The sequence below is a fragment of the Cyclopterus lumpus genome, chromosome 6 (genome assembly GCF_009769545.1).
Source record: "Cyclopterus lumpus isolate fCycLum1 chromosome 6, fCycLum1.pri, whole genome shotgun sequence".
NCBI lineage: Eukaryota > Metazoa > Chordata > Actinopteri > Perciformes > Cyclopteridae > Cyclopterus > Cyclopterus lumpus.
This window is the reverse complement of record NC_046971.1, coordinates 1,270,111-1,290,000: the sequence shown is the minus strand read 5'-3', so window position 1 is coordinate 1,290,000 and position 19,890 is coordinate 1,270,111. Positions and strand designations below refer to the sequence as shown.

At 39.1% G+C, this 19,890-nt stretch overlaps 1 protein-coding gene across 1 annotated transcript; it reads right to left on the bottom strand.

Annotated features, from left to right (window-relative positions):
* Positions 1–35: 35 nt before the first annotated feature.
* cln6b (CLN6 transmembrane ER protein b) lies at positions 36–19,727 on the bottom strand. Its single transcript, XM_034534471.1, has 9 exons — positions 19,666–19,727; positions 16,097–16,217; positions 15,817–15,915; positions 14,952–15,140; positions 14,595–14,650; positions 3,446–3,568; positions 1,005–1,133; positions 746–897; positions 36–142 (listed from the first exon to the last, which is right to left on the bottom strand). Exons 1-9 carry the CDS (start codon positions 19,725–19,727, stop codon positions 36–38), a joined length of 1,038 nt encoding a protein of 345 aa, XP_034390362.1.
* Between the last annotated feature and the right edge of the window lie 163 nt (positions 19,728–19,890).

Genomic DNA, 19,890 nt, shown 5'->3' with positions numbered 1-19,890 from the left:
GGATGTTTCAGGAGGACGACGAGGAGGAAGCTCCTTCATGGCTCCTTCATGGCCTCCATGATCTCCTGCTCAGGCGCCTCCTGCTGGAGCTGAAGGTGCATGACGTTCAGGAAGGTGGAGAAGTCCAGTTCTCCGGCCACATCTGTAGGAGCACACCTGTGTGTGACTACACAGGTGTGCCTGTGTGTGACTCAGTATATGAGTCATTTATATAGACTTCTATACAACCAGAGGAGTCGCCCCCTGGTGGTCAGGAGAGAGAATGCAGCTTTAACACATGAAGCATAGACTTCTATACAACCAGAGGAGTCTCCCCCTGGTGGTCAGGAGAGAGAATGCAGCTTTAACACATGAAGCATATACTTCTATACAACCAGAGGAGTCGCCCCCTGGTGGTCAGTAGAGAGAATGCAGCTTTAACACATGAAGCATAGACTTCTATACAACCAGAGGAGTCGACCCCTGGTGGTCAGGAGAGAGAATGCAACTTTAACACATGAACCATAGACTTCTATACAACCAGAGGAGTCGCCCCCTGGTGGTCAGGAGAGAGAATGCAGCTTTAACACATGAAGCATAGACTTCTATACAACCAGAGGAGTCGCCCCCTGGTGGTCAGGAGAGAGAATGCAGCTTTAACACATGAACCATAGACTTCTATACAACCAGGGGAGTCTCCCCCTGGTGGTCAGGAGAAATAATGCTTATGTGTAAGTCATTAATAACTGGGTTCAGGCTTAAGAACCAGAGGGTGCTGGCTGGTCCTGACGGAGGTGCAGCGTGTAAACGGCACGAGGCTGTGGGACGTAGATGAGTCCCGGATGCTTCTTTCTCAGCACGCCGTCGCTCCACAGAAACGCCACCCAGACCGCCACCAGGACCAGAGCTGCAGAGAAACTAGCAACAGAGACACGGTTCTGGTTCTGTGGTGAAATCTCTCCCTGGACACTCCATCTGCTCACAAGACGTCTGGGTCAGGAAGTCCTCAGCACCTGTTCACGTACCTGTAGAGCATGAAGAGGCCGTTGGCGTCGGGAACCAAGCCCCGCCTCCTCTGGCGCATTACCGTGGCCGTCATGGCGAAGAAGGTGAAGATGAAGAGGATGAAGGTCTGTCCCTCGGTGACCAGGTACCTGACAGGAGAAGCAGGGAGGAGGAGCATGAACGATTTATATATCTTATGTATGTTATGGTATAAATGTTATGTATGTTATGTTATAAATGTTATAAATGTTATGTATGTTATGTTCTGGTTATGTTATGTATGTTATGTATGCTATATATGTTGTATATGTTATAATATGTTATGTATATTATGTATGTTATGTATATTATGTATGTTATGTATGTTATATATGTTATGTATGTTATGTTTGTTATGTATGTTATGTATGTTATGTTATATATGTTATGTATGTTATGTTTGTTATGTATGTTATGTATGTTATGTATGTTATGTATGTTATGTATGTTATGTATGTTATATATGTTATGTATGTTATGTTTGTTATGTATGTTATGTTATGTATGTTATATATGTTATATATGTTGTATATGTTATAACATGTTATAATATGTTATGTGTGTTATGTATGTTATGTATGTTATATATGTTATGTATGTTATGTTTGTTATGTATGTTATAACATGTTATAATATGTTATGTATGTTATGTATGTTATGTATGTTATGTATGTTATGTTTGTTATGTATGTTATGTATGTTATATATGTTATGTATGTTATGTTATATATGTTATGTATGTTATGTTTGTTATGTTTGTTATGTATGTTATATATGTTATATATGTTACGTATGTTATGTTTGTTATGTATGTTATATATGTTATGTATGTTATGTTTGTTATGTATGTTATATATGTTACGTATGTTATGTTTGTTATGTATGTTATATATGTTACGTATGTTATGTTTGTTATGTATGTTATGTATGTTATGTATGTTATGTTATATATGTTATGTATGTTATGTTTGTTATGTATGTTATGTATGTTATATTTGTTATGTATGTTATGTTATATATGTTATGTATGTTATGGCCTTCGCCCTATGTCAGCTGGGATAGGCTCCAGCGCCCCGCGACCCTAATGAGGATAAGCGGTATTGAAAATGGATGGATGGATGGATGTATGTTATGTTTGTTATGTATGTTATATATGTTATGTATGTTATGTTATATATGTTATGTATGTTATGTTTGTTATGTATGTTATACATGTTATGTATGTTATATATGTTGTTTATGTTATAATATGTTATGTATGTTATGTTATGTATGGTAAATATGTTGTATATGTTATAATATGTTATGTATGTTATATAGGTTGTATATGTTATAATATGTTATGTATGTTATATAGGTTGTATATGTTATAATATGTTATGTATGTTATGTATGTTATATATGTTATGTGATATATGTTTTGTATGTTATGTTATATATGTTATGTATGCTGTGTATGTTATGTATATTATATATGTTATGTATGTTATGCTATGTATATTATATATGTTATGTTCTGGTTATGTTATGTTCTATATGTTATGTATGTTATGTTCTGGTTATGTTATATATGTTATGTATGTTATGTTATAATATGTTATGTATGTTATGTATATTATATATGTTATATATGTTATGTGATATATGCTATGTACGTTATGTTATGTATATTATGTTCTGGTTATGTTATGTTATATATGTTATGTATGTTATGTTATGTATGTTATATATGTTGTATAGGTTATAACATGTTATATATGTTATGTATGTTATGTTATATATGTTATATATGTTATGTTATAATATGTTATGTATGTTATGTATATTATATATGTTATATATGTTATGTAATATATGCTATGTACGTTATGTTATGTATATTATGTTCTGGTTATGTTATGTTATATATGTTATGTATGTTATGTTATGTATGTTATATATGTTGTATAGGTTATAACATGTTATAATATGTTATGTATGTTATGTATGTTATGTATGTTATACATGTTATGTATGTTATGTTATGTATGTTATATATGTTATATATGTTGTATATGTTATAACATGTTATAATATGTTATGTATGTTATGTATGTTATGTATGTTTTGTATGTTATGTATGTTATGTATGTTATGTATGTATGTTGGGGGGTCTGGTTCCTGAGTCTGAGTGTCTGGTTCCTGAATCTAGGCGTCAGGTTCCTGAATCTGAGGGTCTGGTTCCTGAGTCTAAGGGTCTGGTTCCTGAGTCTGAGGGTCTGGTTCCTGAGTCTGAGGGTCTGGTTCCTGAGTCTGGGGGTCTGGTTCCTGAGTCTGAGGGTCTGGTTCCTGAGTCTGGGGGTCTGGTTCCTGGTTATGCGTGGAGGAGCAGCTCTCAACTCAAGTCCATAAAACAAAGATGGTGGAATTGTGTGTTTCTGACCAGTAGTACGCGGCGCTGGGGACGAGCAGCAGCCATGCCGCCGCCGGCATCCTGTCCTCCTGTCTCCTGTGACGGAAACAACCACCGAAGAAGAGGAAGAGGACGAGGAAGAGAGGGACAAACCTGGAGGAGAGACAAGGAGAAACAATGAGAGACAATGAGACACAAGGAGAGACAAAGAGAGACAAGGAGAGACAAGGAGAGACAATGAGAGACAATGAGAAACAATGAGAGACAATGAGACACAAGGAGAGACAAGGAGAGACAAGGAGAGACAAGGAGAGACAATGAGAGACAATGAGAAACAAGGAGAGACAATGAGACACAAGGAGAGACAATGAGAGACAATGAGACACAAGGAGAGACAAGGAGAAACAATGAGAGACAATGAGACACAAGGAGAGACAATGAGACAAAATGAGAGACAAGGAGAGACAAGGAGAAACAATGAGAGACAATGAGACACAAGGAGAGACAAGGAGAGACAATGAGAGACAATGAGAAACAAGGAGAGACAAAGAGAAACAATGAGAGACAATGAGACACAATGAGAGACAATGAGACACAAGGAGAGACAAGGAGAAACAATGAGAGACAATGAGACACAAGGAGAGACAAGGAGAGACAATGAGACACAAGGAGAGACAATGAGAGACAATGAGACACAATGAGAAACAAGGAGAGACAATGAGACAAAATGAGAGACAATGAGAGACAATGAGACACAAGAAAAGACAAGGAGAAACAATGAGAGACAATGAGACACAATGAGAGACAATGAGACACAAGGAGAGACAAGGAGAAACAATGAGAGACAATGAGACACAAGGAGAGACAAGGAGAGACAATGAGACACAAGGAGAGACAATGAGAGACAATGAGACACAATGAGAAACAAGGAGAGACAATGAGAGACAATGAGACACAAGGAGAGACAAGGAGAAACAATGAGAGACAATGAGACACAAGGAGAGACAAGGAGAGACAATGAGACACAAGGAGAGACAATGAGAGACAATGAGACACAAGGAGAGACAAGGAGAGACAATGAGAAACAAGGAGAGACAATGAGAGACAATGAGACACAAGGAGAGACAATGAGACAAAAGGAGAGACAAGAAAAGACAATGAGACACAAGGAGAGACAATGAGAGACAATTAGACACAATGAGAAACAAGGAGAGACAATGAGAGACAATGAGACACAATGAGAAACAAGGAGAGACAATGAGAGACAATGAGACACAAGGAGAGACAATGAGAGACAATGAGACACAATGAGAAACAAGGAGAGACAATGAGAGACAATGAGACACAAGGAGAGACAATGAGAGACAATGAGACACAATGAGAAACAAGGAGAGACAATGAGAGACAAGGAGAGACAATGAGACACAAGGAGAGACAATGAGAGACAATGAGACACAAGGAGAGACAAGGAGAAACAATGAGAGACAATGAGACACAATGAGAGACAAGGAGAGACAATGAGACACAATGAGAAACAAGGAGAGACAATGAGACACAATGAGAAACAAGGAGAGACAATGAGACAAAAGGAGAGACAATGAGACACAAGGAGAGACAATGAGAGACAATGAGACACAAGGAGAGACAAGGAGAAACAATGAGAGACAATGAGACACAAGGAGAGACAATGAGAGACAATGAGAAACAAGGAGAGACAATGAGACACAAAGAGAAACAAGGAGAGACAATGAGACACAAGGAGAGACAAGGATAGACAATGAGAGACAATGAGAAACAAGGAGAGACAATGAGAAACAAGGAGAGACAATGAGACACAAGGAGAGACAATGAGACACAATGAGAAACAAGGAGAGACAATGAGACACAATGAGAAACAAGGAGAGACGATGAGACACAAGGAGAGACAAGGAGAGACAAGGAGAAACAATGAGAGACAATGAGACACAAGGAGAGACAAGGAGAAACAAGGAGAGACAATGAGAGACAATGAGAAACAAGGAGAGACAAGGAGAAACAAGGAGAGACAATGAGACAAAATGAGAGACAATGAGAGACAATGAGACACAAGGAGAGACAAGGAGAAACAATGAGAGACAATGAGACACAAGGAGAGACAAGGAGAGACAATGAGACACAAGGAGAGACAATGAGACACAATGAGAAACAAGGAGAGACAATGAGACACAAGGAGAGACAAGGAGAAACAATGAGAGACAATGAGACACAAGGAGAGACAAGGAGAGACAAGGAGAGACAATGAGAGACAATGAGAAACAAGGAGAGACAAGGAGAAACAAGGAGAGACAATGAGACAAAATGAGAGACAATGAGACACAAGGAGAGACAAGGAGAAACAATGAGAGACAATGAGACACAAGGAGAGACAAGGAGAGACAATGAGACACAAGGAGAGACAATGAGAGACAATGAGACACAATGAGAAACAAGGAGAGACAATGAGAGACAATGAGACACAAGGAGAGACAAGGAGAGACAATGAGACAAAAGGAGAGACAAGGAGAGACAAGGAGAGACAATGAGACACAATGAGAAACAAGGAGAGACAATGAGAGACAATGAGACACAATGAGAGACAATGAGAGACAATGAGACACAATGAGAAACAAGGAGAGACAATGAGAGACAAGGAGAGACAATGAGACACAAGGAGAGACAATGAGAGACAATGAGACACAAGGAGAGACAAGGAGAAACAATGAGAGACATTGAGACACAAGGAGAGACAATGAGAGACAATGAGACACAATGAGAAACAATGAGAGACAATGAGACACAAGGAGAGACAAGGAGAGACAATGAGACACAAGGAGAGACAATGAGAGACAATGAGACACAATGAGAAACAAGGAGAGACAATGAGACACAAGGGGAGACAAGGAGAGACAATGAGACACAAGGAGAGACAAGGAGAAACAATAAGAGACAATGAGACACAAGGAGAGACAATGAGAGACAATGAGAAACAAGGAGAGACAATGAGACACAAAGAAAAACAAGGAGAGACAATGAGACACAAGGAGAGACAAGGATAAACAATGAGAGACAATGAGACACAAGGAGAGACAATGAGAGACAATGAGAAACAAGGAGAGACAATGAGACACAATGAGAAACAAGGAGAGACAAGGAGAGACAATGAGAGACAAGGAGAGACAATGAGAGACAATGAGACACAAGGAGAGACAAGGAGAATCAATGAGAGACAATGAGACACAAGGAGAGACAATGAGAGACAAGGAGAGACAAGGAGAGACAATGAGACACAAAGAGACACAATGAGAAACAAGGAGAGACAATGAGAAACAAGGAGAGACAATGAGAGACAATGAGACACAAGGAGAGACAATGAGAGACAATGAGACACAATGAGAAACAAGGAGAGACAATGAGAGACAATGAGAGACAAGGAGAGACAATGAGACAAAAGGAGAGACAATGAGACACAAGGAGAGACAATGAGAGACAATGAGACACAAGGAGAGACAAGGAGAAACAATGAGAGACAATGAGACACAAGGAGAGACAATGAGAGACAATGAGAGACAATGAGAAACAAGGAGAGACAATGAGAAACAAGGAGAGACAATGAGACACAAGGAGAGACAATGAGACACAATGAGAAACAAGGAGAAACAAGGAGACACAATGAGAAACAAGGAGAGACGATGAGACACAAGGAGAGACAAGGAGAGACAAGGAGAAACAATGAGAGACAATGAGACACAAGGAGAGACAAGGAGAGACAATGAGAAACAAGGAGAGACAATGAGACACAAAGAGAAACAAGGAGAGACAATGAGAAACAAGGAGAGACAAGGAGAGACAATGAGAGACAATGAGAAACAAGGAGAGACAATGAGACACAAAGAGAAACAAGGAGAGACAATGAGACACAAGGAGAGACAAGGATAAACAATGAGAGACAATGAGACACAAGGAGAGACAATGAGAGACAATGAGAAACAAGGAGAGACAATGAGACACAATGAGAAACAAGGAGAGACAATGAGACACAATGAGAAACAAGGAGAGACGATGAGACACAAGGAGAGACAAGGAGAGACAAGGAGAAACAATGAGAGACAATGAGACACAAGGAGAGACAAGGAGAGACAAGGAGAGACAATGAGAAACAAGGAGAGACAATGAGACACAAAGAGAAACAAGGAGAGACAATGAGAAACAAGGAGAGACAAGGAGAGACAATGAGAGACAATGAGAAACAAGGAGAGACAATGAGACACAAAGAGAAACAAGGAGAGACAATGAGACACAAGGAGAGACAAGGATAAACAATGAGAGACAATGAGACACAAGGAGAGACAATGAGAGACAATGAGAAACAAGGAGAGACAATGAGACACAATGAGAAACAAGGAGAGACAAGGAGAGACAATGAGAGACAAGGAGAGACAATGAGAGACAATGAGAAACAAGGAGAGACAAGGAGAAACAAGGAGAGACAATGAGACAAAATGAGAGACAATGAGAGACAATGAGACACAAGGAGAGACAAGGAGAAACAATGAGAGACAATGAGACACAAGGAGAGACAAGGAGAGACAATGAGACACAAGGAGAGACAATGAGACACAAGGAGAGACAATGAGAGACAATGAGAAACAAGGAGAGACAATGAGACACAATGAGAAACAAGGAGAGACAAGGAGAGACAAGGAGAAACAAGGAGAGACAATGAGAGACAATGAGAAACAAGGAGAGACAAGGAGAAACAAGGAGAGACAATGAGACAAAATGAGAGACAATGAGAGACAATGAGACACAAGGAGAGACAAGGAGAAACAATGAGAGACAATGAGACACAAGGAGAGACAAGGAGAGACAATGAGACACAAGGAGAGACAATGAGACACAATGAGAAACAAGGAGAGACAATGAGACACAAGGAGAGACAAGGAGAGACAAGGAGAAACAATGAGAGACAATGAGACACAAGGAGAGACAAGGAGAGACAAGGAGAGACAATGAGAGACAATGAGAAACAAGGAGAGACAAGGAGAAACAAGGAGAGACAATGAGACAAAATGAGAGACAATGAGACACAAGGAGAGACAAGGAGAAACAATGAGAGACAATGAGACACAAGGAGAGACAAGGAGAGACAATGAGACACAAGGAGAGACAATGAGAGACAATGAGACACAATGAGAAACAAGGAGAGACAATGAGAGACAATGAGACACAAGGAGAGACAAGGAGAGACAATGAGACAAAAGGAGAGACAAGGAGAGACAAGGAGAGACAATGAGACACAATGAGAAACAAGGAGAGACAATGAGAGACAATGAGACACAATGAGAGACAATGAGAGACAATGAGACACAATGAGAAACAAGGAGAGACAATGAGAGACAAGGAGAGACAATGAGACACAAGGAGAGACAATGAGAGACAATGAGACACAAGGAGAGACAAGGAGAAACAATGAGAGACAATGAGACACAAGGAGAGACAATGAGAGACAATGAGACACAATGAGAAACAATGAGAGACAATGAGACACAAGGAGAGACAAGGAGAGACAATGAGACACAAGGAGAGACAATGAGAGACAATGAGACACAATGAGAAACAAGGAGAGACAATGAGACACAAGGGGAGACAATGAGAGACAATGAGACACAAGGAGAGACAAGGAGAAACAATAAGAGACAATGAGACACAAGGAGAGACAATGAGAGACAATGAGAAACAAGGAGAGACAATGAGACACAAAGAAAAACAAGGAGAGACAATGAGACACAAGGAGAGACAAGGATAAACAATGAGAGACAATGAGACACAAGGAGAGACAATGAGAGACAATGAGAAACAAGGAGAGACAATGAGACACAATGAGAAACAAGGAGAGACAAGGAGAGACAATGAGAGACAAGGAGAGACAATGAGAGACAATGAGACACAAGGAGAGACAAGGAGAATCAATGAGAGACAATGAGACACAAGGAGAGACAATGAGAGACAAGGAGAGACAAGGAGAGACAATGAGACACAAAGAGACACAATGAGAAACAAGGAGAGACAATGAGAAACAATAAGAGACAATGAGAGACAATGAGACACAAGGAGAGACAATGAGAGACAATGAGACACAATGAGAAACAAGGAGAGACAATGAGAGACAATGAGAGACAAGGAGAGACAATGAGACAAAAGGAGAGACAATGAGACACAAGGAGAGACAATGAGAGACAATGAGACACAAGGAGAGACAAGGAGAAACAATGAGAGACAATGAGACACAAGGAGAGACAATGAGAGACAATGAGAAACAAGGAGAGACAATGAGACACAAAGAGAAACAAGGAGAGACAATGAGACACAAGGAGAGACAAGGAGAGACAATGAGAGACAATGAGAAACAAGGAGAGACAATGAGAAACAAGGAGAGACAATGAGACACAAGGAGAGACAATGAGACACAATGAGAAACAAGGAGAGACAATGAGACACAATGAGAAACAAGGAGAGACGATGAGACACAAGGAGAGACAAGGAGAGACAAGGAGAAACAATGAGAGACAATGAGACACAAGGAGAGACAAGGAGAGACAAGGAGAGACAATGAGAAACAAGGAGAGACAATGAGACACAAAGAGAAACAAGGAGAGACAATGAGAAACAAGGAGAGACAAGGAGAGACAATGAGAGACAATGAGAAACAAGGAGAGACAATGAGACACAAAGAGAAACAAGGAGAGACAATGAGACACAAGGAGAGACAAGGATAAACAATGAGAGACAATGAGACACAAGGAGAGACAATGAGAGACAATGAGAAACAAGGAGAGACAATGAGACACAATGAGAAACAAGGAGAGACAAGGAGAGACAATGAGAGACAAGGAGAGACAATGAGAGACAATGAGACACAAGGAGAGACAAGGAGAATCAATGAGAGACAATGAGACACAAGGAGAGACAATGAGAGACAAGGAGAGACAAGGAGAGACAATGAGACACAAAGAGACACAATGAGAAACAAGGAGAGACAATGAGAAACAAGGAGAGACAATGAGAGACAATGAGACACAAGGAGAGACAATGAGAGACAATGAGACACAATGAGAAACAAGGAGAGACAATGAGAGACAATGAGAGACAAGGAGAGACAATGAGACAAAAGGAGAGACAATGAGACACAAGGAGAGACAATGAGAGACAATGAGACACAAGGAGAGACAAGGAGAAACAATGAGAGACAATGAGACACAAGGAGAGACAATGAGAGACAATGAGAAACAAGGAGAGACAATGAGACACAAAGAGAAACAAGGAGAGACAATGAGACACAAGGAGAGACAAGGAGAGACAATGAGAGACAATGAGAAACAAGGAGAGACAATGAGAAACAAGGAGAGACAATGAGACACAAGGAGAGACAATGAGACACAATGAGAAACAAGGAGAGACAATGAGACACAATGAGAAACAAGGAGAGACGATGAGACACAAGGAGAGACAAGGAGAGACAAGGAGAAACAATGAGAGACAATGAGACACAAGGAGAGACAAGGAGAGACAATGAGAGACAATGAGAAACAAGGAGAGACAATGAGACAAAATGAGAGACAATGAGAGACAATGAGACACAAGGAGAGACAAGGAGAAACAATGAGAGACAATGAGACACAAGGAGAGACAAGGAGAGACAATGAGACACAAGGAGAGACAATGAGACACAATGAGAAACAAGGAGAGACAATGAGACACAAGGAGAGACAAGGAGAGACAAGGAGAAACAATGAGAGACAATGAGACACAAGAAGAGACAAGGAGAGACAAGGAGAGTTAATGAGAGACAATGAGAAACAAGGAGAGACAAGGAGAAACAAGGAGAGACAATGAGACAAAATGAGAGACAATGAGACACAAGGAGAGACAAGGAGAAACAATGAGAGACAATGAGACACAAGGAGAGACAAGGAGAGACAATGAGACACAAGGAGAGACAATGAGAGACAATGAGACACAATGAGAAACAAGGAGAGACAATGAGAGACAATGAGACACAAGGAGAGACAAGGAGAGACAATGAGAGACAATGAGACAAAAGGAGAGACAAGGAGAGACAAGGAAAGACAATGAGACACAATGAGAAACAAGGAGAGACAATGAGAGACAATGAGACACAATGAGAAACAAGGAGAGACAATGAGAGACAAGGAGAGACAATGAGACACAAGGAGAGACAATGAGAGACAATGAGACACAAGGAGAGACAAGGAGAAACAATGAGAGACAATGAGACACAAGGAGAGACAATGAGAGACAATGAGACACAATGAGAAACAATGAGAGACAATGAGACACAAGGAGAGACAAGGAGAGACAATGAGACACAAGGAGATACAATGAGAGACAATGAGACACAATGAGAAACAAGGAGAGACAATGAGACACAAGGGGAGACAATGAGAGACAATGAGACACAAGGAGAGACAAGGAGAAACAATAAGAGACAATGAGACACAAGGAGAGACAATGAGAGACAATGAGAAACAAGGGGAGACAATGAGACACAAAGAGAAACAAGGAGAGACAATGAGACACAAGGAGAGACAAGGATAAACAATGAGAGACAATGAGACACAAGGAGAGACAATGAGAGACAATGAGAAACAAGGAGAGACAATGAGACACAATGAGAAACAAGGAGAGACAAGGAGAGACAATGAGAGACAAGGAGAGACAATGAGAGACAATGAGACACAAGGAGAGACAAGGAGAATCAATGAGAGACAATGAGACACAAGGAGAGACAATGAGAGACAAGGAGAGACAATGAGACACAAAGAGACACAATGAGAAACAAGGAGAGACAATGAGAAACAAGGAGAGACAATGAGAGACAATGAGACACAAGGAGAGACAATGAGAGACAATGAGACACAATGAGAAACAAGGAGAGACAATGAGAGACAATGAGAGACAAGGAGAGACAATGAGATAGGTTTACATAATTGTACAGTGATATAAATGACACCAGTAGAACCAGTAGAACCAGTGAAACCAGTAGAACCAGATAAACCAGTTAAACCAGTGAAACCAGTAGAACCAGATAAACCAGTGAAACCAGTGAAACCAGTAGAACCAGATAAACCAGTGAAACCAGTAGAACCAGATAAACCAGTTAAACCAGTGAAACCAGTAGAACCAGATAAACCAGTGAAACCAGTGAAACCAGTAGAACCAGATAAACCAGTGAAACCAGTAGAACCAGATAAACCAGTGAAACCAGTGAAACCAGTAGAACCAGATAAACCAGTTAAACCAGTGAAACCAGTATAACCAGATAAACCAGTGAAACCAGTAGAACAAGATAAACCAGTTAAACCAGTAGAACCAGATAAACCAGTTAAACCAGTTAAACCAGTGAAACCAGTAGAACCAGATAAACCAGTTAAACCAGTGAAACCAGTAGAACCAGATAAACCAGTTAAACCAGTAGAACCAGATAAACCAGTGAAACCAGTGAAACCAGTGAAACCAGTAGAACTAGATAAACCAGTTAAACCAGTGAAACCAGTAGAACCAGATAAACCAGTTAAACCAGTTAAACCAGTGAAACCAGTAGAACCAGATAAACCAGTTAAACCAGTGAAACCAGTAGAACCAGATAAACCAGTGAAACCAGTGAAACCAGTAGAACCAGATAATCCAGTTAAACCAGATAAACCAGTGAAACCAGTAGAACCAGATAAACCAGTGAAACCAGATAAACCAGTGAAACCAGTGAAACCAGTGAAACCAGATAAACCAGTGAAACCAGTAGAACTAGATAAACCAGTTAAACCAGTGAAACCAGTAGAACCAGATAAACCAGTTAAACCAGTGAAACCAGTAGAACCAGATAAACCAGTTAAACCAGTGAAACCAGTAGACCCAGATAAACCAGTGAAACCAGTAGAACCAGATAAACCAGTGAAACCAGTAGAACCAGATAAACCAGTGAAACCAGTGGAACCAGTGAAACCAGTGGAACCAGATAAACCAGTGAAACCAGTAGAACCAGATAAACCAGTGAAACCAGTAGAACCAGATAAACCAGTGAAACCAGATAAACCAGTGAAACCAGTAGAACCAGATAAACCAGTGAAACCAGTAGAACCAGATAAACCAGTGAAACCAGAAGAACCAGATAAACCAGATAAACCAGATAAACCAGTGAAACCAGTAGAACCAGATAAACCAGATAAACCAGTGAAACCAGTAGAACCAGATAAACCAGTGAAACCAGTGAAACCAGTAGACCCAGATAAACCAGTGAAACCAGTAGAACCAGATAAACCAGTGAAACCAGATAAACCAGTGAAACCAGTAGAACCAGATAAACCAGTGAAACCAGTAGACCCAGATAAACCAGATAAACCAGTGAAACCAGTAGAACCAGATAAACCAGATAAACCAGTGAAACCAGTAGAACCAGATAAACCAGTGAAACCAGTGAAACCAGTAGAACCAGATAAACCAGTGAAACCAGTAGAACCAGTAGAACCAGATAAACCAGTGAAACCAGTAGAACCAGATAAACCAGTGAAACCAGTAGAACCAGATAAACCAGATAAACCAGATAAACCAGTGAAACCAGTAGAACCAGATAAACCAGTGAAACCAGTAGACCCAGATAAACCAGTAGAACCAGATAAACCAGTGAAACCAGTGAAACCAGTAGAACCAGATAAACCAGTGAAACCAGATAAACCAGTGAAACCAGTAGACCCAGATAAACCAGTAGAACCAGATAAACCAGTGAAACCAGTGAAACCAGTAGAACCAGATAAACCAGTAGAACCAGATAAACCAGTGAAACCAGTAGACCCAGATAAACCAGTAGAACCAGATAAACCAGTGAAACCAGTGAAACCAGTAGACCCAGATAAACCAGTAGAACCAGATAAACCAGTGAAACCAGTGAAACCAGTAGAACCAGATAAACCAGTAGAACCAGATAAACCAGTGAAACCAGTGAAACCAGTAGAACCAGATAAACCAGTAGAACCAGATAAACCAGTGAAACCAGTAGACCCAGATAAACCAGTAGAACCAGATAAACCAGTGAAACCAGTGAAACCAGTAGAACCAGATAAACCAGTGAAACCAGTAAGGTCCTCACCACATCAGATGGCCCAGAGTCTCGTCGCAGTAACACAGGAGCTCAAAGGCATCGATCTATAACACAGAATGACCTCTTTCATCAGGAGGGGAATATAATTATGAAAGTAACATTTATTTAAAGAGACAGTACAAATATAAATCAATAAATATAAGGCGCAGGATGATGAAGGGCCTCGTCTGCCTGGTCGATTTATTTCATGAATTAAGACGAAATGTGAGTTATTATTTAAGTTATATGAGCTTTTAGTACGTATGATATTAATGTATTTAGTTTATGCAGCGGCGCATTGATCTTATTCACTTCTTCATTTCCCTCAAGGAACAAAACTGTGACTTAAATGAAGAATAAACGCACCAACGAGGGCGGCTGCAGGCTCCTCATCACGGGGTTCTCTCGGACCGACAGGTGCAGCTGGTAGCCAATCAGAAGCAGCCGCCGGGTGACGGAGTCCGCCGTCAGGTGGAGGCTGGTCCCCATGACGACGGCAATGATGCCGAGGTGGACGGCGGTGGGGGGCAACGCCCTGGGGGTGCGTTCAAGCATCTGAAACACCCGATTGTATGTGAGTGTGTGTCTGTGTGCGTGTGTGAGTGTGTGTGTCAGTGTTACTGTGTGTGTGTGTGTGTGTGTGTGTGTGCGTGTGTGTGTGTGTATGTGTCTGTATGTGTGTGCGTGTGTGAGTGTGTGTGTCAGTGTTACTGTGTGTGTGTGTGTGTGTGTATGTGTGTGTATGTGTGTGTGCGTGTGTGTGTGTGTACATGCGTGTGTGTGCGTGTGTGTGTGTGTGTGTGTGTGTGAGTGTGTATGTGTGTGTGTGTGTACATGCGTGTGTGTGTGTGTGTGAGTGTGTATGTGTGTGTGCGTGCGTGTGTGTGTACATGCGTGTGTGTGCGTGTGTGTGTGTGTGTGTGTGTGTGAGTGTGTATGTGTGTTTGTGCGTGCGTGTGTGTGTACATGCGTGTGTGCGTGTGTGTGTGTACATGCGTGTGTGTGTGTGTGTGAGTGTGTATGTGTGTGTGCGTGTGTGTTTACATGCGTGTGTGTGCGTGTGTGTGTGTGTGTGTGTGTGTGTGAGTGTGTATGTGTGTGTGCGTGCGTGTGTGTGTACATGCGTGTGTGCGTGTGTGAGTGTGTATGTGTGTGTGCGTGTGTGAGTGTGTATGTGTGTGTGCGTGCGTGTGTGTGTACATGCGTGTGTGTGTGTGTGTGTGTGTGTTACTCTGAGCAGCAGCAGGGGGGTGCTGATGTTGAACAGGAAGTGGAGGTACTCTGCAGCTCCCGGGCGGTTCAGAGGGGTCCAGTCTTCTGGAAGGACGAGCTGCGAATGAAAAGAAATACATTGAAGATTTAATATGAACTATTTCAAATAATTATTTAATTTATTTATTCTACAATATGACAATAAAATACAAATAAAAACCCAGAGAGAAAGTTTTAAGAGGAAATTAACAGTCTGAACAACTGAAAAAAACTAATAAATAAGTGAATTCTTCTTTTACCGTGAGCAGGGTCCGGCCCACGTCCAGGATCCAGCTGTGTGCGGTGAAGCCGAGCCAGAGGTCCAGGTGGAACCGGGGCCTCGAGGGAACCGGTTCCTCCTCCGCAGAACGGGCCGCCCGGCTGTGGAACAACAGCTGATCAGAGCAGAACTTAAACGTTGTGATGCATTCTGGGATTTATCTGAGATCAGGGCCTGAGGAAAGTTTAGTGACGCTGAAAGAGTTAGGTTTAAATAACTAAACTACTTAGTTAGGTTTAAATAACTAAACTACTAGTTAGGTTTAAATAACTAAACTACTTAGTTAGGTTTAAATAACTAAACTACTAGTTAGGTTTAAATAACTAAACTACTTAGTTAGGTTTAAATAACTAAACTACTAGTTAGGTTTAAATAACTAAACTACTAGTTAGGTTTAAATAACTAAACTACTTAGTTAGGTTTAAATAACTAAACTACTAGTTAGGTTTAAATAACTAAACTACTTAGTTAGGTTTAAATAACTAAACTACTTAGTTAGGTTTAAATAACTAAACTACTAGTTAGGTTTAAATAACTAAACTACTTAGTTAGGTTTAAATAACTAAACTACTAGTTAGGTTTAAATAACTAAACTACTTAGTTAGGTTTAAATAACTAAACTATTAGTTAGGTTTAAATAACTAAACTACTTAGTTAGGTTTAAATAACTAAACTACTAGTTAGGTTTAAATAACTAAACTACTTAGTTAGGTTTAAATAACTAAACTACTAGTTAGGTTTAAATAACTAAACTACTTAGTTAGGTTTAAATAACTAAACTACTTAGTTAGGTTTAAATAACTAAACTACTAGTTAGGTTTAAATAACTAAACTACTAGTTAGGTTTAGACAACTAAATTAATAGTTAGGTTTAAATAACTAAACTACTAGTTAGGTTTAGACAACTAAACTACTAGTTAGGTTTAAATAACTAAACTACTTAGTTAGGTTTAAATAACTAAACTACTAGTTAGGTTTAAACAACTAAACTACTAAGTTAGGTTTAAACAACTAAACGACTAGTTAGGTTTAGACAACTAAACTATTCAGTTAGGTTTAAACAACTAAACTACTTAGTTAGGTTTAAACAATTAAATTACTAGTTAGGTTTAAACAACTAAACTACTAGTTAGGTTTAAACAACTAAACAACTAGTTAGGTTTAGACAACTAAACTATTCAGTTAGGTTTAAATAACTAAACTACTAGTTAGGTTTAGACAACTAAACTACTAGTTAGGTTTAAACAACTAAAGTACTAGTTTGGTTTAGACAACTAAACTACTTAGTTAGGTTTAAATAACTAAACTACTAGTTAGGTTTAAACAACTAAACTACTTAGTTAGGTTTAAACAACTAAACTACTAGTTAGGTTTAGACAACTAAACTACTAGTTAGGTTTAAACAACTAAACTACTAGTTAGGTTTAAACAACTAAACTACTTAGTTAGGTTTAAACAACTAAACTACTAGTTAGGTTTAGACAACTAAACTACTAGTTAGGTTTAAACAACTAAACTACTTAGTTAGGTTTAAATAACTAAACTACTTAGTTAGGTTTAAATAACTAAACTACTAGTTAGGTTTAAATAACTAAACTACTTAGTTAGGTTTAAACAACTAAACTACTAAGTTAGGTTTAAACAACTAAACGACTAGTTAGGTTTAGACAACTAAACTATTCAGTTAGGTTTAAACAACTAAACTACTTAGTTAGGTTTAAACAATTAAATTACTAGTTAGGTTTAAACAACTAAACTACTAGTTAGGTTTAAACAACTAAACAACTAGTTAGGTTTAGACAACTAAACTATTCAGTTAGGTTTAAATAACTAAACTACTAGTTAGGTTTAGACAACTAAACTACTAGTTAGGTTTAAACAACTAAAGTACTAGTTTGGTTTAGACAACTAAACTACTTAGTTAGGTTTAAATAACTAAACTACTAGTTAGGTTTAAACAACTAAACTACTAGTTAGGTTTAGACAACTAAACTACTAGTTAGGTTTAAACAACTAAACTACTAGTTAGGTTTAAACAACTAAACTACTTAGTTAGGTTTAAACAACTAAACTACTAGTTAGGTTTAGACAACTAAACTACTTAGTTAGGTTTAAATAACTAAACTACTAGTTAGGTTTAAACAACTAAACTACTAGTTAGGTTTAGACAACTAAACTACTAGTTAGGTTTAAACAACTAAACTACTAGTTAGGTTTAAACAACTAAACTATTCAGTTAGGTTTAAATAACTAAACTATTAGTTAGGTTTAAACAACTAAACTACTAGTTATTTTTAGACAACTAACTTACCCTGTCAATCACCCTGTAGCTCCGCCCTAAAGCATCCCCTGCTTTATGGTCTGTTTGACTCTCAATGACCATCATTTACTAAACTTTGGATCCACTCCTCAGAACCGGCGGTTGCTTTCAGGACTCGTTCCTGCAGCTTTCCATTGACCACGTAGTCATGGAGTCATCTTTAAATGGGTTTTATTCTTAATAATAGTAACAAAATAAATAGTTTTAGTGTAAATAGTAAACGTGTTGTTGTTTTTCTGGGCGTCCCGATGAGGGATGTCACCACAGCTTTAACCTCTAGCGCCTCTGAAGCTGCTGGAAGGTGAATCCCAGGTTAACTCTTGACTCGTGATGAAACCTCCGTTCATAAACCAACTTATGGAGGAATCAGAGGATTTATTCCGGCTCTAATCTCACGTGTTCACTGAGGATCATTTGGACTCAACTTGCTTTCTGTAATCCGGTCGCCTCCGAGCTTTTTGAAAGATGAAACCAGCAGCACACATTTCTTCTTCAGCTATTTCATGTCTCTATAATAAAATAATAATAAAATAGTTTTATTTATTTATTTGCATGTGGTGGGTTTTATAGTTGTTTTATTGGTTAATTTAACAATGAATTCTGGATTAATGACAGTGATTTTGATCCATGTCTCCCTAAAAATAAATAAATAAAATAACAAAAAGTATTATTATAAATTAAACTATAAACTACTAGCAGTATATAAAGTCATTCAAATGTGCCTAACAGTAAAAGCATAGATAAATAAATATGATACTATATTATAATACATATTATGGTGCAGTATGAGCACTATTATTGTTGGTACGTGTACTTTGATGCTGATACTAGTAACATTTTGATTGTATTTAATTTGTAGTATTTCTACACAGTGGTATAATTATACTTTTACTAAAGTACTTCTGCTTGATCTGGGGAACTACAGAAAAAGTATTAATCTTATATTTCCCTATTAAAGTCAAAATGTCAAGGAATAAATTATTATTATGAAAATAAATAAATGATTTAATAACATTAAACTTATTGTAACACATTCAAGCCGTAACATAAAAACTATAAAAACGTGCAGTAAAATATTTTCTTGTCAAACTTTTTACTGAACCTGAACTTATCTTAATCTCCCATCAGAATAACTCCATCCAGTCAAACGAGTATCTGTCTTTTAACTTTTGGCTCAATGTTTCCCGGCTGTGAGGTGAGACTCGTTCTGGAGAATTCATTCTACAAACCTGCAGGTGAACGTCGCTGCTTGCAGAGCGGCGTTCGGCCTCCTCCGGTTGGACGGATGCATCTTCTGATTCCAGATCAGCGTGTGTTGGCTCCTCCGTCCTTTAAAGTCAGGTTTAAACTGTCCACAGACTACCAGAGTGAGAGGAGATAACCCTGCTGCTGTCACCTCATCCTTCCCTGTCTCCTGAATCCTTGCCCACCTTTCCTTCCTGTCTCTCTTCCTC

What these genes read in the sequence shown, in the direction of transcription:
- cln6b (XM_034534471.1), bottom strand. Translation starts at nt 19,727, where the DNA reads ATGCATCCGTCCAACCGGAGGAGGCCGAACGCCGCTCTGCAAGCAGCG. An exon ending in CCCAGCGCCGCGTACTACTG is followed by an intron (nt 1,134 to 3,445) that starts GTCAGAAACACA and finishes TTCTCCTGTCAG; the next exon opens with GTACCTGGTCACCGAGGGAC. An exon ending in GGACCAGCCAGCACCCTCTG is followed by an intron (nt 143 to 745) that starts GTTCTTAAGCCT and finishes GTGCTCCTACAG; the next exon opens with ATGTGGCCGGAGAACTGGAC.